Source organism: Dysidea avara, chromosome 9 (assembly GCF_963678975.1).
Source record: "Dysidea avara chromosome 9, odDysAvar1.4, whole genome shotgun sequence".
Classification (NCBI taxonomy): Eukaryota; Metazoa; Porifera; class Demospongiae; order Dictyoceratida; family Dysideidae; genus Dysidea; species Dysidea avara.
This window is the reverse complement of record NC_089280.1, coordinates 27,875,641-27,902,311: the sequence shown is the minus strand read 5'-3', so window position 1 is coordinate 27,902,311 and position 26,671 is coordinate 27,875,641. Positions and strand designations below refer to the sequence as shown.

General features: G+C 39.8%; 2 protein-coding genes and 1 pseudogene across 3 annotated transcripts; 1 reads left to right on the top strand and 2 right to left on the bottom strand.

Annotated features, from left to right (window-relative positions):
- Positions 1 to 811: 811 nt before the first annotated feature.
- LOC136267171 (uncharacterized) lies at positions 812 to 23,772 on the bottom strand. Of its 2 annotated transcripts, XM_066062260.1 has the most exons (4): positions 23,559 to 23,772; positions 6,067 to 6,143; positions 1,491 to 4,109; positions 812 to 1,392 (listed from the first exon to the last, which is right to left on the bottom strand). In XM_066062260.1, exons 2-4 carry the CDS (start codon positions 6,083 to 6,085, stop codon positions 968 to 970), a joined length of 3,063 nt encoding a protein of 1,020 aa, XP_065918332.1. In that variant the 5' UTR covers positions 6,086 to 6,143; positions 23,559 to 23,772; the 3' UTR covers positions 812 to 967. The 2 variants fall into 2 exon arrangements, with proteins under 2 accessions (XP_065918332.1, XP_065918331.1); XM_066062259.1 differs by lacking the exons at positions 6,067 to 6,143; positions 23,559 to 23,772 and having other exon boundaries at positions 1,491 to 4,191.
- LOC136267634 (uncharacterized) lies at positions 13,715 to 19,267 on the top strand. The gene has a single exon (XM_066062790.1). The coding sequence runs from the start codon at positions 13,715 to 13,717 to the stop codon at positions 19,265 to 19,267; it is 5,553 nt and encodes a 1,850-aa protein (XP_065918862.1).
- An 824-nt stretch (positions 23,773 to 24,596) lies between the features above and the next one.
- LOC136267633 (long-chain fatty acid transport protein 4-like) lies at positions 24,597 to 26,459 on the bottom strand (annotated as a pseudogene).
- Between the last annotated feature and the right edge of the window lie 212 nt (positions 26,460 to 26,671).

The following is a 26,671-nucleotide window of genomic DNA, read 5'->3' as shown; positions in this document are numbered from 1 at the left end:
AGCTTTGTTTATGTACTGAGGTGTTACATTATAATTATATCAGTAAGGAGCTCCTAAGCAGCTCCAATATTTAATTCAGCTTGAAAAAGCAATTATAAATTAACTACATGGTAACATGGGAGAAGTATTGCAGGTATCAACAAACTTCAATGCTGTAACCATGCATGTAACAACTTCTTTCAATATATAACCACTGAAATTGATTTGTCAAGCAAATGATGATAAGGTGTTAACTGGGAAACCAGCCAACACAACAACCATAACATTTGGTGGTAACCGTGGAAGTAAATCCAACCATCTATACCAAGTGATGAACTTTTTAAGTGCCAACACCTTCACCTGTGATACCTACCATCCCATTGCCCATGCTGACTCGTATCACCCGATAGCACTCATGATCAGTGCTACGTATTTCACATGAAGTTACATTAACAGCTCCATGGAGCATGCATGCACAGTGTCACAAAGCATATCATCTTGCTGAAGGAAACATAAACTGGCATGGGCATAAAGTATTGAACCTGAGACCTGTGATTGCCTGGCTGATGTTCTACAACTTGACTGCCTACAAAATTCTACCTTGACATAATATATTATATATACCACTAATCAACTTTTAACTCATAGACAGAAATCACTCATTTGTGGATGGTTGGAAATTCTGACCACATATAAATTTGACTGTATAATCTTCCTTCTTTTCCAACCCTGAGCCTTGTCATTTGACACCATGTATTTCCTCATCATTTCCCTTAAGTTCCAACTAGTAACTTAAGCACACAATAAAACATGTGGTACTATTCAGTCCTATTCTATGCGCTATGCATAGAGTCCATCTGTACTAACCTTAATACCAATAACCCAACAAGTAGTAACACTGTGTTTAAATGCATATAATTATGCAAACACCATATAGTTATTATAACAGGTAGCAATGTACTCTTTGTTAATGCATATAGCCTAAATATTAAATGGTAGCATTTTCGCATGGTTTTACTCCAGCGACTCCTGCTTTGGCTAAATCTTTTGCTATCTTTTCAGCTGTTGATGCATGACCTTTTATTTCTCTTAAAACACTAACTAGTTTAGGCCATGACTTTGGTGATACTCCCCTGCTGCTGGAAAACCAGTCCTTCAACAGTTCTAGACAGCACTCCTCTGGGTCATTATGACACTTCTTCCGTATTAGATGTTGATATTCAGGCTCGTACTCTAAATAATCAGATACTTCATCCCAGTAAGCTGCTACTTTTTGAACTACTATCTCACGTAATAGCTTGATATTAGTGGTGGACTGTGGAGAAGACACTGTTGTTGAGTTGTCACAGGTAATTCCTTGAGTGGCATCAGGTAAATCTTTTTGAACGTTAGTTTCTGGTTTGCATAGTTGTCCTATAAAAATGATAGACAATGTTGAACAAGGTAAACTTTCTACCAACACACATGCACACGAAGACAGTGCACAGAAACATCATCACACCATAACTTACCATTTTCAGTGGGAAAAACTTTGTTGGTCAGCCACAGTAAATGTGATTGGTTCAATCTCACATGTTTAGTACTGTTTAGACTACATGTAGCAAATTGCGGTGGTATAAAGTAAAAAGTTGGCAGAATGGCAATATGACCATCAAGACTGTCATGACATGTACACCAAAATCCATGCTCCAATCTTGTGTGATTAAATTTTAAGTGTTTACATGCTAGGGTTAAGGAGCGCTCCACTCTCTTTAGTATTTTGTAATGACCAGGAGAGTTGAAATCTCTTTCTTTATGGCGTATTTGTATTTCTAAACAAGACACTTTATCAAACAGTGACAAGGAATAAGCATTTGGTAAAGCAAATGTGATAAGATTTCTAAAAGTGTGGTGAGTGTCACCTTGTGAAAAGTGAGGGTGCCATTCTGTTGGTGGTTGAAGTAGTTGTACTATCAGAGAACAAAATAATCCCCTAGGTAACAATCCTGATTTAAAACGTATCAGAAAAGGATCTCCTTTAAGATGCCCATACTGGAAAAGAAGTTCACTTTTCTGCTGATCACTGTAATTAGGTAGAACAAAAGGTATAAAATATTCTGTTTGTCCTTTAGTGGTGACAGTGGCAACGGCCTTCATTTGAACAAGAAGACATAAAAAAGATTCCCATTTAATATCACTTTCCCATTTGACATTTTGAAAAACATCTTTAGAAAGCAAGCCTTGATAGTTAAACCTCTGTGCCGCAGAATGATCATTGTATGTGCCCTGGAAAGCAAGGCACACAACTTGACTTAATTTTTCAAATAACCACTGGTGGTCAGTAATGATATAATCACATAATCCTGGCACCTCTTCATAATACAACAGAACTCCTAATAAATGATAATATCTGAGAACATTCTTAACTTCCCTTGGATTAAAGACTAACCCACTAGTCCTAGCAATTGTAAGGCATTCATCAAATGAAATATAAAACATTGACTTCTTAGAGCAAACTTGTTGAATTTCAAGATTTAATAACATCCATGTTACAGGTAATTCATATGTATTTCTTTTAGAAGCTAATTCCTCTATTCTGTTTCGAATCAGCATTGCATTAGGGTCTTCATGGTTGGTACCAGCAGTTGTGTTATCAACTGGAAATAGAACACTGCCATCTTCTCTTTGCCACACTGACGCTCTACATTTCATATTATCCACCACCCCAGTTAATTTGTCTGCTTTGACTGTAATTACATCTGGAGTTACCTTGTCTGCATGTGTCCCCACCAAGCACAGATAGCAGTTGCTATCAGTCCCGGGTTTAGCAGTCTTCAGAATACAAGATGAATCTCTTTCTACAGAATCATTGACTGTTGACATCAACAGTTTGATCATATCAAGGTTAGAATAACTCAAGGGATAAGGGGTGAATGTTGGCTTACCATCTTGACTATGTTTTACCATTACTTGATCAGTAAGATCTTTTGACAGGTCATGAATAATAAAATTAATTACAGGGGAGAGATTTAACACAGGCAATAAATGTATATACTCTGGCTGACCTCCAGTGTCCAGGATTGTGATAATGTTTAGAACATCCTCAGGACAGTAGTGTAATAAAGAACTTGAGCTGTCAAATTGTGAGCGAACACAACTTTGCACCATTCTGTCAAAAGTTGACAAATGTTTACTTGGTATTTTTCTTTCAACATTACTAGTATTTGATGAAAATAATTGTTTAAGAAATTCCCATGGTTTTCTATGAGAACTGGTAGGTATGATAGACATTTCTCTGGTAGCCATTTCTCTTGGTGCTGATGACATAGAAAATAATGATTGTAGGTAATCTATCTCAGTATTAAAACCTAGTTGAACCCATTCTGTTGCACTTGGTGTACATGATGACTGTATAACAGCCTTAGTAACTGTTATAGCATGACTAGTATGTACCAAATTGGTGCTGTGGTGATCTTTCCTAAACTTTTGGTTTAATAGTAAGTGACAAAAACTGGTCTTACCAGCTGCACCAGATCCAGTTAGCAATATTTTAAGAAACCTAATTTGAATAGTTTTGTGTTCCCTTATGGCATCGCCAATATTTCGATTCAATAATACTCTGTGGGGTCTTTTACTGACCAATCTCCATGGATCCTTACTGATTAATGCACTTAACATTTGAAAAGCCTTGTTGATGTTGTATCCTGTTTTGGCACTCACCTCAACATATGTAAAACCATGCTCTTCAGCAACTTTTTGGCACTCCTCATAAGAAATTTGTCGTTCAGACTCCTGATCAAGTTTATTCCCTACCAGCAACATCACTAGATTGAGCCTTTCTACTACTTTAATAATACCTTCAGGTAGTATAGGATCGTTGTGGAAACTGTTAGTAATATCAAGTACTAGCATAATACCTTGTACATTCTTTATAAACATTGAAAAAAGTGGATCCTCATCAAAATTCTTAAGGCAGTGAAACATATAATCTTCTGTGTCCAGTACCATTAATTTTCTTTCATCTTTTTCTATAACATGAGGGACAAAACCGCAAGCTGCAGGAAACAGCTTAAATTCGTCATAATGATATCGGTGAACTATAGATGTCTTGCCAGCACAGTAACTGCCTAATACTGCAATAGTTGGAACCACTACATAAATGACAAATAAACAACAGATTACAGTTAGAAGTTCAATGCCTACAAATGTCAAAGACATAATAATGTGATAGATACATAAGTTCCAAAGTTAATAATACTGTCACTGTCATTACACCCATTTCTTACAAACCACAAAAGGTTTAAGTTATGGTGGTTGACCTATACACACTATCAAACCACAAAAAGGTCAAGCTATGGACCTACATATGGTGGTTAACCTACACACAGGCCAACTTTCAACTCATTGACATAAGCAGTTTATCCTGTAGGCATGATAAACAGATTGGTATTATTTTAGACCAATATGCCTCTGTCAGATTCATACCAAACTTGTCTTTTGACCTCTTCTAAGTGTGCTATTATTTTAAGGCAATTGGATAATGTGTTGGTATTTTTCATAACTGTGCAAAAAATAATAGAATTGAACCCAAGAGCTTACATGTACTCCCTGTATTCACAGGCTTTAAGCCTTCTCACAGGTCCCTAGTGGGATAGCATTCACAGTATGTATTTTGGGAAAGTTTGCCTAGATATGATATGTAGAGTACTGAGAGTGAAGGGCATGCCTGCTGTAAAAATTGTCCCATTCATTTAGGGTAGCACAGAGCTATGCATACAGAACTTTCATTAGTGTGGTTCCTGTTAATATCACACTGCATGATTTGGTATGCCAGATTCAGCATTGTATGAGGAAGATATGTCTTTTCTCTTTTCAGAAAATTTTGAGCTTTGTAGTACTTTCTCTAGATTTTTTACCTTTTTGCAGAATATCACCCACATGCATAGATACATTCGTCACTATATATAACAAAACAAGAAGTGCAAAGAATAATATAACTGACAGCAACAGGTGTTGTTCTACAGTAAACATTAGGAGTACATTGAATAATGGAGAAGAACTCCTGTATGATCTATCAAAAATAACTGTGTGGAGTCCTCTGGCTTTGATAGACCTACTAGATAATGCACTGACCAAGTGCGGCTACACTGCATAGTACCAAGCATAAAGCCCCTCACAAAATTTAACTATAATACTGCACAGACTGTCACGTGATCAGAACTTTTCACATTGCATGTACACAGAAGCCCAAGCAGCTTGGTAAACGGCCTTGTGGAAGGCCAGAGAAGTCTCAGGAGAAAGAATCAACTGCAAAAACAACTAAGAAGCAATGACGAAACAAATGAAGGCTCGAGAATTGGCCATGCGGGAAGGGACCACCACAAGTAAAGATCAAGGTTAAGGCTCTGTAACATCTAAGAAACAGACACGTAAAACTTAGATGGTACAGTTGATGCTACAGTTGCATTGTGGCACATTCTTATTATGCAAAACCTATTAACTGAGTGCTACTATCTTGGAGAAATCTGCTAAACAGTCAGTAGTGGCTGACAGGATGTAGTAGCTTTATTTTTGTGACCGCAGCAGTATATCAGTCCCTGATAGCAATCCAGTGATAGTCATGATTTCTTTCCCTATTTATGAACTATTGAAGATAAAAGGAATGGCTAAGCACAGAAGGCAGAGATTCATCAGAACTACAGAAGGCACATCCCACTGGGGGGTTTGCTGTTGTGGTGTAAAAATGGTGGTCATGTGCTGCTTTGTTTGGCCTCTAGCCTTACAACTGTGATCAGGCAGGTAAGCTGGCAGACAAAATTTCAAATATGGCATTTAAAAAAAAAATAATACCCCTGTAAGTGTTTTCTGTGTTTTTAATGCTGTAATTGATGTTGACTGGAGTAAGATTATTTTGTAAAGGTGATTTTTGCTTTCCATACATTACTTTAGGGGGGAACCCTACTAAGCAGTGTAACTACAAGGTGTAAGGTAAGTTCTGCATGGTAAAGAAGTTATACCAATACTAGTAAACAATAAACAGTGTTTGGTGTTTGATCTGCCATTTTAAACCACAACATAATTATCACACACACTGGAAGCTTTACTCACCTGTATTGGACATTGTCATCTGCCCTTCACTGAAACTCCTGCTACTTCTTGGAGGAATACTTTTACTGCTGCCACACCTGTTAATAAATGAATTTGTACATTGCATCAGCAGCTAAGGACTTTTACCTACTGTAATAATTTATTACAAATACAAGGAAAATAAATTTAAACTTGATTAGAGTCTGCAAGTATACTACTGGAATTGGAATTTAATCCCTCTATACCCATGACTGAAGTAGGTATAAGCACATCTGCAGGTGTAAGTGGCTCCCTTGTTTCATTTCCTAAAATTCTTTAACTTTTTTGTGTACTAACTTGATTGTTTATACATTTTTGCAATATAATTATGACTGGTGAACTGGTGCATACCACATCAAAAGAAAGAGTGGCACTGGACATACCAATTTTGTATTAAACGAGCATCTCCCAGGCAGCTTTCGTACGTGCTCTGAACCAAATCAAATCAAATCAAGCAGTTACTTTGTCTCTCTGTAGTCAGTGTATGCCCAAGTACTTTATCCCCATTGTGGCAAACACATACTTAGATTATTTGAACGAATCTCTTTAAGTCTATTTTTCACCACATGAGCATGACTTATGTGTTCTCTATTGAAAGTAATCAGCGATCTTTCTAGAAAATAGACGACTCATGAAGGTAGCAGGCACATTTTTAAAACCGAACTGGTATTGATACAACCCCATATAGCATGTAAAAACGGTATTCGGCTCAGAATCCTCAGCCATCTGTAGCCCTTCATTAAGTCCAGCAAGGTGAAAATCTTTGGCTTCTCTCCCTACCTTGCTGATCAACTCGTTGATCCTTGGTATAGGGTACTGATCTGGGACTGTGTTCTTGTTCACTCCCCTGTAGTGTATGCACGTACGAAAGACACCCCTCACAAGTATTAGTGCTGCTACTATTTGGCCCTATACTGTTCAGTCTTGCTATATATTTAACCTCCAGACAAACAACTACAGCCGTTCTTCCTTGCCCAGAGGAACACTTCACATACACATCAGTAAAAACCAAAGCAATACAAAAATGACCACAGACATATCAACAAAATTATAAAACAAAAACAAAAAGACTATATACACATACAATCAATAAAGTGAGTCATTATACTGTCTAAGAGCATCCACATATTTGTTAAAAGGAGAATTAATGTGGTTTGTCACCAGTGGCAGTGCATTCCACCATTTAATAGCTTTGTAGCGGGAAAAAAAAAACGCTGAGCAAAACTTAAACAGAATTTAGGTATATTTGCAAAATATATAGGTGCTCTTGTACAATAAGAGGAAGTTCCACCAAACACAATAGGTGGCTAAAGTGGTATACATTTATACTGACGGTGCTGATGGTACAATGGGCCGTTACATAATAATTTTCCAGCCCTGAAGAGTGTGAGGAAATAAAGAACTTTATTGGGCTTGCTGGTAGATTCATCCCAGATATTGTATGGAACTCTTTCCAGGCCACTTACACTGCTCATGAGAAAGAAAAAGGCAACCGGTAGGCCTGTGAAGTTTGGATGGTCCCAAGAGCATTTGATCAACAGACTAGTTTCTACAACAGGTGACGAAATGCAACTACCTTGGCAACAACAGATGGAATATGGCAACAGGATCTGATTCCAGTGTTTTGAAGTATTGTCATCTCAGTCATCTTTGCTGAGTGGCTTGTCTGATCCAACTGGCCCACTGAGCAAGAAGATGCCACCTATGGCAATTGAAATGGCCATCACCAAAGTAGAAGCTAAATTGAACAAGAAACCATGTGGCAGAAAATCTCCATGTTTGATTCTTATAATCTAACATAACGGCTATGTGATATTATAGTGCAGGCTAACAGAAACCTCCATAAGAAGGTGTAAGAATCAGTACTGTTCCACATTTAAGTAGCCCAAATGATTGTCAACTGAAACTGCTGAAGACCCTGATGAGACTGTAGAAGACAATACAAATTTCCTTGAAAGGTCGCTGCTAATTGGAGCAGTGCTGGATTCCCAGGTGCAAGAACACATTAAGCAAGATAGGAAACATGGATTAGATGTAAATACTTATTTTGTAATAGCTGCTGCATTTGGGATTGTAATGAGCCATGATGAAAACCAACTTGCAGAGAATGGTCAGCTTTGATATATCCAGTCCAACTGTAGAATTTCGTATTCTTTATCGACATGACAATTTCATCGCCACCAGCCAGATAGTAAACAATCTCAAAATTGCAGTAGGGACTGCAATTGCATCACTATGCTGTGAGGAAGGTCCAAAAACATAGGGTTAGCAACGAAAAAGAACCTCTGTATTTTCTTCACCTACTCCGTCTGATCAATCCAACATCAAAACTGCAGGCAAATAATATGGTCATTCCCCTTGCTGTTTGCACTGCACGCTTTAAGGTAGACATTATACTTTTGAAAACAGATGCAATTCTTGGGGTAACGAATGCTGCAAGTATCCCAATTGTAGTGTTGACACATGAACTATTATTGTAAATGATACTAAAAGCTTTACTTAGTTTCTGCCTCCTATGACTTGACGGGTCTCCAATAAAATATCACCCACCTTAAGCTCATTTAACAACATGAATGATTAGGTTATCTCAAACACTTTTCTGGACCTACATTTTGAAAAGTAGGTGTAGGAGATTAAATTTTTCGGGCATTTCAGCAGTTAAACTGTAATAAGGTGACTCCTCTATCAGAGTGACTGCTCTATTAGAGTACATCGATCGTGATTGACAGTTTCCGGAAACCATGCAGTTCACGTGACACCACACTCGGGTGCTGAAACTGGGAGTGCATAGCACCACCTGTAAAATAGATGGATGGCATCCCCACTTCCACTGCCCATGCATGTGTTGTTTTAGTGAAATTTAAAGTACAGTGAATTACCTTTTAAGTACATGTATGCATTTTGTAGAACACCTCGCCCTTTAACTAAAAAAAACAAAGGACAGCATTCTAGACGTTCCTGCCCATTTTTATGTATATGAGCCAAAATTCCTTGAAGTTTATGGCACAATTATATGCCAAACGGAAGGAATTTTCTCAGTAGCAAACCTGCCCTTTAAAACTAGTAGACCCAAACTGAAGGAGGTTGATTTTTTCATTGCCAATTAACCCTACATAAAGTTTGATTGACGTGACAATTCAAGCCTGTGCAGCGAATCCAGCTAGATCTTTACCTATTAGTTGAGCACAACAACCCTAGATAACATTCATAGCTAATGACAACATTAGTACCTGTCATGTGGAAGTACCTGTATTTATGATACCACATTTTAAACACAAGTATATATGTATAACAATGCGACATGCAACAATTTACTGTGGCTATTTCCAGAGTTGGGGTAGTTACTTCAGAAAAGTATCTAGTTACTAGTTACTTTCATATATATGTTACGCTTGTTTGCTAGCTTTTGTAATATGTTTATTTTGCCAGAAGATAACCATATATAATACTTATATGTACACTTTCTGAAAATAACGATTCTGTAGCCATTTCAGCTCAGTTTCAACAGTTACTCAAGTTGAATCATGAAGAACAGGTATTCGTTTACTAGTACATTACAAGTGTGTACAGTAAAATGATTTTGGTTACCATCTATATTTCTACAAGATGGCCTCTTCTGCTATGTAAAACTGATTAATAAATGCAGCTACTATAAATTTTGCATATATTTCAGGAACAAATTGATTAGTATGTATACTAAGTTTAACATCCATTGCAGCCCTACTTCATACCAATGTGACATATCTTTGCTAACTGTCGCTACATGTTGGATGAACTATCACTTAAACACAGCTGCAGTGGTGCTAAATTCCATTGCCTTCTGGGTAGAAGAAATTGATCAAAATATCGACCAAATCTGAGATTACAAGCCATAACTCTTGAAATTTTATCACAGTTCTGGAGTTCAACCTTCCTCTGTGAGTAAACTTTCATTTAAAGTCATTGGTAGTTTAATTGGTGAGGTAGATTTCCTGTCGCTGTATCACTTGAGCATGATTTACAAGACACCAAATGAATGATAACCATAACTTCCTCACATCACAGTAGCACTCATCCATCAACAAAGAAGTAACATACAAAGCACGGTTAAATTTCAACATCTCTAACCATCTGGGTGAACCCGAAATAAGGCGAAGTAAGCCAAAATCACACCCTGACAACATAGCTTACCCAACCAACTTAGAAATCTTGGCATAAAACAACAGTGAGATGCTTAAAAGTATAGAAGATTATTTTTGTCAGGAGCTGTTAAATAAAACTAAAAGGTGCTACATCAAATAACATCAAGCTCATGTGTTATCCACTATTATTGTGATTTTAACACTCAACATCTTGTGCAGTACTATTAACAACATCTGCACATGCCTTTCTGTATACGTTGGCACAATTTAGGCATTGTATCATTAGAGACCACAGTCATGTGAGATTGACTGGATTGGCTAAATGCTTTTGTAGTTAAACTGCACATGACAATAATGTTGCTATAATATGTATTATCTAATCCAAAACAGCCAAGCTGTAAAAAAAGTGTGCGGCCCTCAGAAAGGCTATGGTGAAAAAAGATGTGAAATCCAAGGTGGCGGCCAAGAAATGGCTGTGATGGTAGGTTAATGGTAAAAATTTTAATAACGACAATTCAGGTGAATTTTTGTGCTGCACAAAGTTCACCTGAATTGTCGTTATTAAAATTTTTACCATTAACCTACCATCACAGCCATTTCGTGGCCGCCACCTTGGATTTCACATCTTTTTTCACCATAGCCTTTCTGAGGGCCGCACACTTTTTTTACAGCTTGGCTGTTTTGGATTAGATTTCATTTCTTTTTGTATTTGTATACCCCAAAGCCGGCCTATGGCCAGCTTTGGGACTTTTTTAACCTATGTTTTTTTTCTTTACTACAGGAAGACGAAAAGATGAAGTAGATGTACTTTAAATATTTTTATCAGTAAATGTACAAATTATATATATAATACATATGTGATCGGATTTGCGAAAAGGGGTCTTCCACACACATCCAATTTGCCAACTTTGACAATTGATAACTTCAGATTGGAAATAGCTATTGCCTTGAAATTTGGGTAGTGGTGATTTCTTTGCAACTGAACTCTCTACATGATGGTTTCTTTGTAGCTGAACTCTCTACAAGGTAATTTCTTCTAGCTGATCTCTCTACAGGGAGATTTTTTGTAGCTGAACTATCTACAAGGTAACTTCTTCTAGCTGATCTCTCTACAGGGTGATTTGCTTGTAGCTGAATTCTGTATAGGTGATTTGTTTGCAGCTGAGCTCTTTACAGAATGGTTTCTTTGTAGTTGAACTCTCTACAAAGTAACTTCTTCTAACTGATCTTTCTACAGGGTGATTTGTTTGTAGCTGAACTATCTACAAGGTAATTTCTTCTAGCTGATCTCTCTACAGGGTGATTTGTTTGTAGCTGAATTCTTTACAGGTGATTTGTTTGCAGCTGAGCTCTTTACAGAATGGTTTCTTTGTAGTTGAACTCTCTACAAAGTAACTTCTTCTAACTGATCTTTCTACAGGGTGATTTGTTTGTAGCTGAACTATCTACAAGGTTAACTTCTTCTAGTTGATCTCTCTACAGGGAGATTTCTTTGTAGCTGAACTCTCTAAAAGGTAACTTCTTCTAACTGATCTTTCTACAGGGCAATTTGTTTCTGGCAGAATTTTCTACAGGGTGATTTCTTTGCAGCTGAACTCTCTACATGATGGTTTCTTTGTAGCTGAACTCTCTACAAGGTAATTTCTTCTAGCTGATCTCTCTACAGGGTGATTTGTTTGTAGCTGAATTCTTTACAGGTGATTTGTTTGCAGCTGAGCTCTTTACAGAATGGTTTCTTTGTAGCTGAACTCTCTACAAGGTAATTTCTTCTAGCTGATGTCTCTACAGGGAGATTTGTTTGTAGCTGAGCTATCTACAAGGTAACTTCTTCTAGCTGATCTCTCTACAGGATGATTTGTTCGTAGCTGAATTCTGTACAGGTGATTTGTTTGCAGCTGAGCTCTTTACAGAATGGTTTCTTTGTAGCTGAACTCTCTACAAGGTAACTTTTCTAGCTGATGTCTCTACAAGGTAGCTACGTAGTTTGTAGCTGAACTCTCTACATGGTGGTTTCTTTGTAACTTAACTTTCTACAAGGTGACTTCTTCTAGCTGATCTTTCAATAGGGTGATTTGTTTGTAGCTTCACTCTCTAAAAGGTAACTTCTTCTAGCTGATCTCTCTACAGGGAGATTTGTTTGTAGCTGAACTTTCTAAATGATGGTTTCTTTGTAGCTGAACTCTCTACAAGTTAACTTCTTCTAGCTGATCTCTCTGCAGGGTGATTTGTTTGTAGCTGAATTCTGTACAGGTGATTTGTTTGCAGCTGAGCTCTTTACAGAATGGTTTCTTTGTAGCTGAACTCTCTACAAGGTAACTTCTTCTAACTGATCTTTCTACGGGGCAATTTGTTTCTGGCAGAATTTTCTACAGGGTGATTTCTTTGCAGCTGAACTCTCTATATGGAGTTTTCTTTGTAGCTGAACTCTCTACAAGGTAATTTCTTCTAGCTGATCTCTCTACAGGGAGATTTGTGTGTAGCTGAACTATCTACAAGGTAACTTCTTCTAGCTGATCTCTCTACAGGGTGATTTGTTCGTAGCTGAATTCTGTACAGGTGATTTGTTTGCAGCTGAGCTCTTTACAAAATGGTTTCTTTGTAGCTGAACTCTCTACAAGGTAACTTCTTCTAACTGATCTTTCTACAGGGCAATTTGTTCGTGGCAGAATTTTATACAGGGTGATTTCTTTGCAGCTGAACTCTCTACATGGTGGTTTCTTTGTAGCTGAACTCTCTACAAGCTAACTTCTTCTAGCTGATCTCTCTACAGGGTAATTTGTTTGTAGCTGAGCGATCTACAAGGTAACTTCTTCTAGCTGATCTCTCTACAGGGAGATTTGTTTGTAGCTGAACTCTCTACAGGTGATTTGTTTGAAGCTGAACTCTCTAAATGATGGTTTCTTTGTAGCTGAACTCTCTACAAGTTAACTTCTTCTAGCTGATCTCTCTACATGGTGATTTGTTTGTAGCTGAATTCTGTATAGGTGATTTGTTTGCAGCTGAGCTCTTTAAATAATGGTTTCTTTGTAGCTGAACTCTCTCAAGGTAACTTCTTCTAGCTGATGTCTTTACAGGGTCACTAGTTTGTAGCTGAATTCTCTACATGGTGGTTTCTTTGTAACTGAACTCTCTACAAGGTGTCACGGACTGACTTACATTAGTATAGCGTTATATAGAATTAGTAGTGTATGATGTAATGTAAATGAGCACGTGATTTTAGTGTGTGCAGTAAATAGACTTGAAGGTTAACGACAGGCTTGAGTTATCCGTAAACTACGAGGCAATCCTTCACGTAGATCGCTGCAGAAGGCTACTACTATCACGCCGTCCCCCTTATTTCTGGTGCTGTAAGGGGAGAAGATTCGTTTCACCTTAGTCTCATTGTTAACTCGCTACTTAAACGTCGTGGTACCGTGGCAGTTTAACGGTACCAACTAAGGCAAGCGAAACATTTTCAGAACATTTCTTTGTTTGTTTCATCCACAGCAACGCCGACTGGAGCCTCTACCATGGCCGATGAACTCAAACGCCTCGTTCAGTCTCGTCGTGGATACCGCGCTCACCTGAAACGTCTCTTTACCTCTACCAACGAGTTACTGGAACGGTGCACCACCTCTACACCTGAAGAAGACGATGCTGACACACTCGACGAACTGATCTTACAGCTGGACAGGAAGAAAACAATACTGACAGATTTAGACAAGCAGATTTTGGCTTTAACCAACGAAGATGAACTGGAAATGGAGGTATTGGAATCAGAAGAACTTCAATCAGAAATATCAAGGACTCTGTCAAAAGGGAAGCGACTACAGAAACGTCTTCAGGTACTGGAACTACCCATATCAGTCGTACCACAGCCTAAGGATACAGAAACACACCGCCCACCTAGTGCTAGTATCACAGAACCACCAGTAACACTAGAATCTAAAACAGACACAGTTGAGACCAAAGATGCTTCACGTTCCTCTGATACTTCATCACTGACAATGAAAGCAGATACAAACACATCAGCCAGTCCTCATCCTCCTACCAAAGCGTCACAGGTCACACAGGCAGTTAACACAACCGTGCGATTACCCAGGCTTGATTTACCTACTTTCTCCGGTAACGCACTGGAATGGCAGCCCTTCTGGGATGGCTTCGATGCCGCTGTGCACAGCAACCCTGCTATTTCTGAAGTCCAGAAGTTGAACAATCTCAAATCACTTCTTCGCGGTGAAGCCTCTCAAGTTGTTGCTGGATTTTCATTGACAAGTGACAATTATGAACACTCGTTGACACTCCTCAAAGACCGCTATGGCAGCTCTCACAAGTTAGTTGCAGCCCACATGCAAGCCTTTATAGATCTTCCAAAGCCCCCTAATACACTCACTGGCTTGCAGCAGTTTTATGACACTATTGAAAGACATGTAAGAAGTCTCTCCTCCTTGGGCAAAGCCACAGACACCTATGAGAATCTATTAGTCCCAATAATTCTAAACAAGTTACCACCGGCTACAAGGAAGACTATGGTTAGAGAACATGACAGCGATGAGTGGACCTTGACAGAATTACAAAACGCAATCAAGAAGGAAGTCAGGGTATTTGAATCAGAACTTTTGACAGGTCATGCCTTTCAGAGTACTCACCCCACTGCAGCCTTTCATGCTGGCACAAGTAAGGCCATCAACAAACACACAGGACGATCCAGTACACCTGCTCAACGCACATGTGTTTTCTGCAAGGGAGCCCACTCCCCTTCAGATTGCCAGACCGTAGCAACCAGTCAAGCACGCAAGGAGCTGGTAACCGAGAAGAACCTCTGCTTCAACTGTCTTGGGAAGCATAAAGTCAGTGTCTGCAATTCAAGGTATCGCTGCCGCAAGTGCCAACGTAAGCACCATACCAGCCTTTGCAGTGAAGCCAATTCGAAGAAACAGGAGACCATTCGACCTGGACCCAACACTGAATCAACCTCTCTTACCACAGAAGGATCCTTGAGTACCATTGTCTCAGAACCAACCACATCAGCTTCACTACACCTGGCAAGCAGCAACACTTGCCTGCTCAAGACTGCAGTAGCTACCATTTCAGCTGGAGGCACATATGTGGAATCAAATATCCTCTTTGATGAGGGGTCTCAACGCTCCTTCCTTACCAAAGGCTTAGCAGAATGCTTACAGATACAACCACATGACAGTATAGAACTTTCCCTGTCCACCTTTGGTAGTGGTACCAGCAACACGAGCAAGTTTGATGTTGCAACAATAAACCTCCATAGTATTTCTGGTAAACTGTTACCATTAACCGTCCTGATTGTGCCGACAATTGCCGCACCGATACATACAGTGGATCAAACATCACTCACGAACCTCCCCTATCTCAAAGGATTACGTTTGGCTCACCCGATTCCTCCAACTGATCAATTTTCTATCACTCTACTAATAGGAGCTGACCAATATTGGAACATTGTGGAGGACCATGTGATCAGAGGCAATGGTCCTACTGCCGTTAAATCCAAACTCGGCTATCTTCTGTCAGGTCCAATAGAGACACCCTCTGCAAGGAAGCCAGTTGTTAGTTCATTTCATGTTGCAGCTCAACCTACTCCTAACCTAGAGCAATTCTGGTCTGTAGAATCGGTAGGAATCACGCCAAAGGAGGAATCCACTAACAGTACTCTTGACACATACATTGCCAACAATGTGACACGCTTGACTGATGGTTCATACAGTGCTCGTTTCCCATGGAAGGACAATCATGCTCCCCTTCCGACAAATCTCTCAACTTGTATTCACCGAACAAGAATATTGGCTCGCAAACTGGCACAGAATTCTCATTTACTTGCCAAGTACAATGACATCCTAGCTGATCAGGAGCAGCGTGGCTTTATCGAGAAAGTAGAACACCCAACCAACACCTCTAGATGCCACTATATTCCACATCATGCTGTCCGCAAAGACTCACCTACTACCCCGCTTCGGATAGTTTATGATTGCAGTTGCCATCAAGCCAGGAATCAACCAAGTCTGAATGACTGTTTGCTCACAGGCCAACCCCAGCTGAATGATCTGTGCTCTATCATTCTTCGTTTCCGCCTTCACACCATTGGAATATGTACAGACATAGAGAAGGCATTTCTGCACATCTCTCTTCATGAGGATGATAGAGATTGGACAAGATTTCTGTGGCTGAGTAACCCAAAGGACCCAGAGAGTGAGTTTGTAACTTACAGATTTAGAGTAGTTTTGTTTGGTGCTGTGTGCTCACCTTTCATGTTAAATGCTGCCTTACACTGTCATTTGTCCCAGCACAACTCACCCATTGCCCAGAACATGCTCGCCAACCTATATGTAGATAACATAGTGTCTGGATGCTCTTCAGAATCAGAGGCTGTTCAGTTATACAAGAATGCTCGATCCATAATGACAGAGGCACATTTTAATCTAAGAAGTTGGGCATCAAACAGCTGCAAACTCACAGAGCAAGCAACCAGAGACAAGGTAGCAGACCTGAGCAACCCAGTCAATGTCTTGGGACTACAGTGGGACACACAAGCAGACACTCTACACCTCACGTCCAAGTCACCTATTCCAAGTATCACTTCACTAGTCACAAAGAGAGAAGTGTTGAAGGAGTCCTCCAAGGTTTTCGACCCACTAGGACTGTTGTCTCCCGTGACAGTCAGAGCCAAGATATTTATGCAATCATTGTGGCAACGTAACTTGGACTGGGATGAACCACTATCCGACGAAGACCAAACACAGTGGCTGAACATAGCAACGAATATCCAGGATGCCAGAAGTGTACAGATCCCCAGGCAGTACTTCCCTACAGTCAATTTGTCAAATCAACTTGACAAACTTCACGTGTTTGCTGATGCCAGTCTGACAGCTTATGGAGCAGTGGCTTTCATTTGTAGAGGAAATAGTACTTCATTCGTCATGGCTAAGTCCAGGGTCGCACCCCTCAAACCACTAACATTACCTAAACTTGAGCTGATGGGTGCTCTCACAGCAGTGCGACTATGCAATTTTATTTTACAAGCTCTTCACCCTCTCAGTTTATCCACTTGTTTCTGGTCAGACAGCCAAATTGTCCTGCACTGGATACAGGGTGAGAAACGGACCAACACATTTGTAGCCAACCGCATATCTGAAATTCACCACCTCTCAGAACCACATGCTTGGCGATATTGCCCAACACAGGACAACCCTGCAGATTTGCTGACCAGAGGAATCACCGCTTCACAACTGAAGTTGTCTGAATTGTGGAAACACGGACCCCAGTGGCTTGCTTGTGATGACAGTTGGCCTACTTGGCAGTACTCACCTACTGTTGAACTGCAAGCATTAGCCGTCACTGCCACAGAATTTCAACCATCCAATGCTTCAGAGTCACATCCTACTGGTATTCAATGTGTAATTGACATCTCCAAACACAGCACTCTCTCCAAGCTACTAGCAGTGTCAGCCTATGTGTTGAGATTCATTGCAAACTGCCGAGCACAACATCAGGAAAGATCAACAGGACCATTGACACCTTCTGAACTATGCTACGCTGAAGTGAAGTGGGTCAAGACAAGCCAACAAGAAGTTTACAGCAATGTTCTAGTCAACATTACTACCAAGTCTCGTAGGAAGAGAAACACCCTTATCCGTCAGTTACGCCTGTTTCTTGATGATGGACTACTTCGTTGTGGAGGCAGAATTCACAATGCCCCCCTAAGTGCAACTGCCAAATTTCCTTTGCTATTACCACCAAAGCACCATTTAACATCTCTCATCATCTTAGATGCTCATGTCAGATTGTTTCATGCCGGCACCAATTCAACCTTGACTATGATCAGACAGAAATTCTGGATCCCAACTGGAAGGCAACGTATCAAGTCAATCCTCCTCCACTGCACTACTTGTTGTAGACACATGGGAAAGCCATACACCATTCCGGACCCTGCACCACTACCAGAGATCAGAACACGTGAGTCTGAACCCTTTGAGGTCACAGGTATTGATTTTACCGGTGCAATGTATGTACGACATATGAATTCAGAAGCCAAAGTGTATGTATGTTTATTTACATGTGCTACAAGCAGGGCTATCCATCTCGAAGTTGTGACAGACTTGACAGTGGAAACATTTCTACTTGCATTTAGGAGGTTTTCTAGCCGCAAATCCTTACCACAAATTCTGGTGTCCGATAATGCCTCAACATATACAGCAGCTGCAGAAGATCTACAACAGCTATTGAAATCAGACCACCTTACTGAAGCACTGGGGAGACGTGGTGTGCAATGGCGTTTTATACCAAAACGTGCTCCTTGGTACAGTGGCTGGTGGGAGCGTCTAATTGGTCTCACCAAGATGGCCCTGAAGAAGGTGCTTGGCAGATCAAGAGTTTCACTCCTAGTCCTTCAAACACTGGTGGTTGAAGTTGAGGCCATTCTAAACAATAGACCTTTGACATACGTGTCCTCAGAGCTAGACGATGATGAACCCCTAACCCCATCTCACCTTTTACATGGTCGTCGTATTGTGTCACTTCCCCACGAGTATGTAATGAAGCAAGAAATAGATGACCCCACGTTTGGCAACTCCTCAGAAGTAACTCGAAGAGCACAGATACAAGCAGCTCTGCTAAATCAGTTCTGGTTCCGATGGAGGCACGAATACCTCACCTCACTCAGAGAACATCACAGAGCTTCAGGGAACAATGACCAACGAATCAAGCAAGGTGACGTTGTATTAGTGTATGATGAGAGCCCTAGGATTTCATGGAGATTGGCAGTAGTGGAAGAGTTGTTGAAGGGAAATGATGGACTGGTCCGGGCTGCAAACATTAGAACAACACATGGAAGAACTAATCGTCCTATAGCTAAACTTATTCCCTTAGAAGTATCCTCTAATCTGACAGCAAGTGACAAAACTTCTCAGTCTCATGATAAACTTAACAGTGCAGCCAACAGTGAAGATAAGAATAGTGGAAGGGAACGTCCTAAACGAAGAGCCGCAGAGAGGGGTATGGACAAGGTAAAACACTGGATCAAGGAACTTGGCGGCCCCCCCGAAGATGTCACGGACTGACTTACATTAGTATAGCGTTATATAGAATTAGTAGTGTATGATGTAATGTAAATGAGCACGTGATTTTAGTGTGTGCAGTAAATAGACTTGAAGGTTAACGACAGGCTTGAGTTATCCGTAAACTACGAGGCAATCCTTCACGTAGATCGCTGCAGAAGGCTACTACTATCACGCCGTCCCCCTTACAAGGTAACTTTTTCTAGCTCATCTTTCTACAGGGTGATTTATTTGTAGCTGAATTCTGTACAGGTGGTTTGTTTGCAGCTGAGCTCTTTAAAGAATGGTTTCTTTGTAGCTGAACTCTCTACAAGGTAACTTCTTCTAGCTGATGTCTCTACAAGGTCACTAGTTTGTAGCTGAGCTCTCTACATGGTGGTTTTTTGTAACTGAGCTCTCTACAAGGTGACCTCTTCTAGCTGGTCTTTCTACAGGGTGATTTGTTTGTAGCTGAACTCTCTACAAGGTAACTTCTTCTAGCTGATCTCTCTACAGGGAGATTTGTTTGTAGCTGAACTCTCTACATGATGGTTTCTTTGTAGCTGAACTCTCTGCAAGGTAACTTCTTCTATTGATCTCTCCACAGGACGATTTGTTTGTAGCTGAACTCTCTACATGGTGGTTTCTTTGTAGCTGAACTCTACAAGGTGATTTTTTCTAGCTGAACTATCTCTTTCCATAGTTGCATGAACTCCCTACAAGGTAACTTCTTCTAGCTGATCTCTCTACAGGGTGACTTGTGTGTAGCTGATCTCTATACAGGTTTCTTATTTCTAGCTGATCTCTTGAATTCTCTTCAGGGTGACTGCTCTATTAGGATGACTGCTCTATTAGAGTATCTCGATCTCGCACTTGCTGCATCAAGTTGGATTTCGTGTTATAACTCCGTGGCTTTAAGTCTGATTCTTCTACACTATTGATGAGCCTTTCTAAGATGATTACTCCATCTGTACAACGATTTTCAAAGCATTACCCCAAGCGGTTTATCTGGTAGGCGTGGCAAGCAGTCGTTTTTTTATTAGCTGATCTCGATTGCGTAATTGTTACACACTGTTGGTTTTTTCGTTGTATCTTCCTGGTTTTTAGCTCGATTTCTTTCAAACCACAAAAGGTTTGAGGTTCAATAGTTAACCTATTCACCCACCGATTTTCAGCTTCTTCCCATACGCGGTTTACCCTGTAGGCGTGACAACATATTGGTGTTATTTTTCGTGAATAATCGCTCATAACTCTTTGCCTGTTTATCGTATTCCAGCCAAAGTTGGTACCGAGATGCGCCTTTATATCCCCCTTCTGTGTGCCAAATTCCAAGGCAATCGGATATGGCGTTCGAGTTTTATAGCAGTTTTTGTAAGTGTGCGACAAGAAAAAGAAAAATAAGAAGAAAAAAAAACGAAGAAACTGAGCCATTTTTTGAAGTCGCATATCTCGGGAACGCGCAAAGCGATTTCGCTCAAATTTGGAATGTGGAGTGCTGCAGTTGGAGGGCATGTCCACAGAAAAAATCGTCTTGTTTCATCAAGGAAGCACAGAGCTACGGAGGTGCGAAAATTGCGTTTTCTTTTTTCCTGTCAATATACTCATGGGTGTTACGTGCCGGCTTCTTGGGCCGCACGACACACTACCGTGTGTCTTGATACTAGCTACAGTACACTTATGAATCTTACAATAGTTTTATGTCACGGTTTCTATTTTAAGTAGTAAAGTGGGCAGAAGAGTCAAGGTGTGATTTTCGGCATAATTTGCCCTATGTCTGGTTCACCCAGATAGATGGTTAGAAATGTTCAAAATTTAACCACTTTGCATTTACCTCTTTCAATTGATGATGGAATACTACTGTGATGTGAGCAAGTTACCAACACGGTTTTAGGCCTAAGTACTCATGTCAATCCCAACTAGTAATGCTAACAGAGGAAATCTTAAAGGTAATGGACCAACAGAAACAAATAGATCTAATTTTATTAGATTTCTCAAAAGCTTTTGACTCAGTTCCTCATAAACGATTATTACAGAAACTATCACACTATGGAATACAAGGAGACCTTCATCAATGGATTAAGGCTTGGCTAACACAACGCAAACAAAGAGTAGTGCTAAATAATGTAACTTCCAGGTTTGTTCCAGTAAAGTCAGGTGTCCCACAAGGCACTGTACTTGGGCCATTAATGTTCCTACTTTACATCAATGACATATCTACAAATATCAACTCCTCGATTCGTCTCTTTGCCGATGACTGTATTATTTACAGAATTATTGATTCAGAAGAAGACAATAGTATCCTACAACAAGATCTAAATAAAGTCTTCCACTGGGCTAAAACTTGGCAAATGAAACTAAATGTTGAAAAGTGTGTTTTTCTACGTTGTTCAAGAAGCAAAACTCCCATGCTCACCACCTACAGCATTGACAATAAAGCTCTGGAACTGAAGAGTCAGCATCCATATCTAGGGGTCATATTCCACCAATCAATGTCTTGGTCCCACCACATCGATCATCTTTGCGGCAAAGCAACTAAAAGTCTCAACTTTCTTAAACGTAATATAAGTAAATGCTCCAAAGAAGTTAAGATAACAGCCTATTTAACATCAATACGTCCTCTGCTGGAATATGCTAGTTGTGTCTGGGACCCTCACCAGCTATACTTAATTAATACTTTAGAGAAGGTACAACGTCGTGCTGCAAGATGGGTAGCATCGGATTACAATCCAATGAGTAGTGTCACTTACCTGTTGGATCAACTGCATTGGAAGAGCCTACAGAGCAGAAGATGTATTGATCGTTTGAACTTACTATATAGAGTATTACATCACGCTTTGCCATCTATCCAGCTCCCTGAGTATTTCAAGCCTACTTCATATCCAACTAGATTGCATCACCAATACAGATATATAATTCCTCCAACTAGAACACTTGCTTACCAACGGAGTTACTTTCCAGGAACTATCAAGTAATGGAATAACCTCCCTAATCACATCATCGATACAGAGTCACTAGAACAGTTTAATAATTGTATTTTTGGACTAGATTTGTTGTAATTAACCCCCTTTTTGTTTTGAGGGTCCCCCCCCCTCCTGGATGTAACCAGCACTGAGTGCTGTCTTTCCAGTATCTAATCATAATCATAATCATAAAGTTACAATAGAGGCACGCAATTATCTCCAGTTTGGTGCTTATAGACGAAAACCAATTTTTGGAGCCCAAATTCATGCTCAAATGATGCAGCGACAGGCAACCACACTAGCAATGCTTTTAGTTTTAGGTGAAGGTTTACTCACAGAGGAAGGTTGAATTCTAATGTTGTGATAAAGGATCAAGGCTACCAAGAGTTACGGCTCATAAATTTTGATCAATTTCTATCCCAAGAAGCAATTGGGAATTTGTGGTTATTTTTGTAGTTATATGTTATGTGTACCACTAACATGGAATTTACCACCACTGCAGCCAAGTCTGAAGATGATAACTGGTAACTCCTATATTATTAGTCTGGCGCCACTTGCCCCTTCACAAAAAGTAACAATACAGCATAGATAATAGAATACATAAGGGCTAGTAGGGTACATTGTTGACAGTAAATTTTATTGCTATTATCTTGATCTTAACTGTTATTCTGCTATACTCCTAGAAATTTAAGGCCACTACTTAATTTTCATTGCCCACATATATTTTTACTGCCACCCGTATTTTCCTGTTATTAATAATTTCATCTGATTAACCAAATATTGAGTCAGTTTTTCAAGGTTGCTACACTCATAAAGTAGCTACCTTGTGCAGTGTAGCCAACAGAATATGACAGATTGGTACAATGAAGTTTACAAGTAAAAAGTTGATCCTTGAGTGGAACTGATCATGTGACAAAGGACAACTACTGTATAATGTAGCATCATCTAAAGAGGATAGTTGCCAACTACAGTAGGTATGTTGAGTTAGCTAATATAAGTTAAAATTGCCTGTTATGCAAATAGTATCAGGTCCTGGAGAGTAGAGGCGTGAAAATAAGTCTAGTACTAACTATAGGTAATGACCCACCCACCGCACTTTACATTTGGAATCTTCTAATGACAAACAGAAAATCACCAAACAGTGGCCTAATTATTTATCCTTAAGAGAATCTGCCCCCTTTAGCCAATGGATGGGGAGAGTTCTTTTTCATAGCCCCTCCCTTTTCACAAGCTACTTATGCATAAGCCAAAGCTTCATGATGGCAATACAATGACAATAAAGTGTTCCTTTATTTCAGTACAGGAGCTTATCGATTAGAGATTCATAACGTTACACTATGGTTTACTGTATATACCTTTCGTATCTAGGCAGAAATTGAAGAACGTTTTTTCACCTTTCTCCAATGTACACAGAGTACGGAAAACGGTTACGCTCGCGGTTACACACAACTCCAACTGAATTCCAAGACTGGCCAAAATTTATACTGCACACCACGACGTACACGAGCAATGATTTCCCTATGTAGTAGCTAGAACTGTTCCAGTCTTTTTCGTTTATCACCCATTCACGTGCACTACCACGCCTATCTAGTCTCGTGCCCAGACGTCACCCACTGCATTAACCCAAACCCAGACACCACCCAAAGTTACCGTACAACCTAAATATTTCGAGGGGGAAATTTTCGCTGGTTTCGCGGTTTCGGGCTTATCAGCGAAAATTTTAGCCTTGAAATATTTAGACCTCTATATAGTCTAATACAGGATATGCACTGCCGAATACATTCTAATGAACACGTGATTTTTTCATACGTCATGACGGTGAACGGAATGCGAATCGATTCATTACATGGACGGTAGATCAGTTACGAGCAATTCTTACTAAGTGACATATCCTTCTGCCTAAGAAGTAGTACATCCGGCGAGAAGAAGCTGGCCCGTGGCTTTAGTGGCGAGTTCCAGTTCGAACATTCATTCACTGCCCATACTTTTATATGAGTTTTTCGTGACCTTGTGGTAATCGTTCACGACAACAGAAAGCCTGCTTGTAGCTTAAAAGGCGAGTTATACTTCGAGCCGCATTCACCACCCAGTACTTTTATATAGAATTTTCGTAAATCTTCGATAGTCGTTCACCATCAACTTTTTTTGGAAGCGCCGCGCCGCTGATCATTTTTCGTTCGAATAATATAGCATGCATATCCTACATTTTGGGAGTGTTTGCAAATCTGCGAAAATTTTACTTTTTAACAACATTGCTCATACTCGAAATATTTGCCCCTCGAAATATTTAGGCTATATGGTATAGGGTAGGGTACCCTAGTGTGTTATTTGTGAACAAAGTACTGTAATTACCACAGAAAAGCAGAGCTACAGGTACAGTAGTTAATACACATCGTGATCATTAGCTGGCTGCATCATTAAAACAATAATAGTTATCACCTAAAATTGGTACTCCTTGTCACAAATCTTCTTGTAGACTCCTTCAGTTAGAGGAACGTATGTCTTAATTACTGGCTGGGTCCAGGAAGTAGAGAGAATCACTAATGATGTTTGATGTCAAATGACTCTTCCCTCAATGTAGCTTGATAATCCTGTATACTCGATCCAGTTTCTCCACCACAACACGTACAAACAGAGGAACAGCATAAGTTGGTAATTGTTGTTGTAGCTAGTTCCCTTGACAACTCGTCCATGTCAATATCATCTTGTTGTACAATAGCTATCATACCAGCACGACCCTCTGCCCCAGGTACCTCCACTCCATAACAAGCCACTTGGAGATTCTTGTATACACTTTAGCAGTGGTGTTCTCTACTTCTGTAGTTGACACGTTCGTATTCTCACCACGCCAGCGGAACGTATCCCCAGTCCTGTCAGTAAAATAAACATATCCTAAGTTGTCCATTTTCACGATATCACCAGTATGGAAAAAGTGGTCTCCTCTGCTGAACACATCCTTCTTTTGTGTCCAATTTGAGAGTCCTTTGTAACCAGTGTACTCTCTAAGGAGATTATTTGTATAATCTTTCCAATAAGCTCTCCTGGTTCATTGTAATCAACTACTTCACAATAACCAGATGAATTTCTTATTGGTTCATTAATACCTGGGTCAATACGTATAATCTGTAAAGGATAGGCTGCTGGGACCAACACAGAGAGAAATCCAACAGATCCAACTTTACCCGTGATGTTTCCCAAACCGCAATTACCCATAGAATTCACCAATTTGTGTAACTTGAAAGCATTCCTTAAACCCTTCCCAAATGTGAGCACGTAGTCCATCAGTTGCCATAGGCTAGTCTGACACTGTGTTGCTTGTCAACTGGTTTAGCAGGTTGAGCCAGTAGGAAGCGGCAAATCTCACCAATGTATTGCACTGTCTAGATATAAAAGAACAGAGAACATAGGTGAACCATGTGTAGTGTAGTGTGTGCATGTGTATGTGTGTGTGTGTGTGTGTGTGTGTGTGTGTGTGTGTGTGTGTGTGTGTGTGTGTGTGTGTATGTGCATGTGTGTGTGTGAGTGTGTGTGCGTGCGTGCGTTTGTACATGTGTGTAGTGTATGTGTGACTTCAGTAGTGCTTAAACGAATGCTAGAATTTAGGGTTCAAATGTTTGAATGACAAAATGTGAATGTTTCTAGTAACTAAAACTCATAATTAAAATTTTCAGATATTAGGAATAAAGACTTATTGTTGCTTGTGAATGTGAAATGTGATTGAACAATTCACACATATGGTATTCACACATATGAGTTGTTTCTTTACAATCAAGCTCTTTTTAATAATGCAACCAAATTTTTAATAATGCAACCAAATTATTCGCCATCCTATGTTACACAATGCCAGGAACATACTGAGCTAGTTATTCAGCACATTTAAACACTGCGAGTAGCATTCACATGATCACGTTTGTAACTCATGTGTGTGAATTGTTCATTTGTATTCACAAGTAACCTGAAATTGACTGTAACACCTATGAGTGCTAACTTTACACTGTGCATGTAGTGAGGGAAGCCCCCAGTACCAGTCTAGATATCACATTCTACAGACACCATCACATGGACATTGTTATATATACCACCTGGACCCAGCTATTAGCTGCAAATATAGCTGCACTACTTTAGCTACTGAAGTATATTACTTGTTTTTCTGTAGGAGCATAGTTGAGAGCTGCACTTGCCAGAACATCAATTAATGGAACAGTGATGCATATACCAGACAGGAAAGAAATTACTTTAACATCACAAAGAAGCATTATCCTTTTAACGTCAATCCATGTACATCGTACTATGTAGTCAGCCAAGATTTCCTCACAAAAGGCTCTCACAAAACATACATAGCTATTAAACTGCTACAAAGTATTTTATTGTAGTTAAAATTTGGCCATTGGGTCAGTGCTAGACTGGTGTAGCTAGCCATATAACTTACATGGCACCAACTTAAGTAAACTGACTTTAGATATAATGG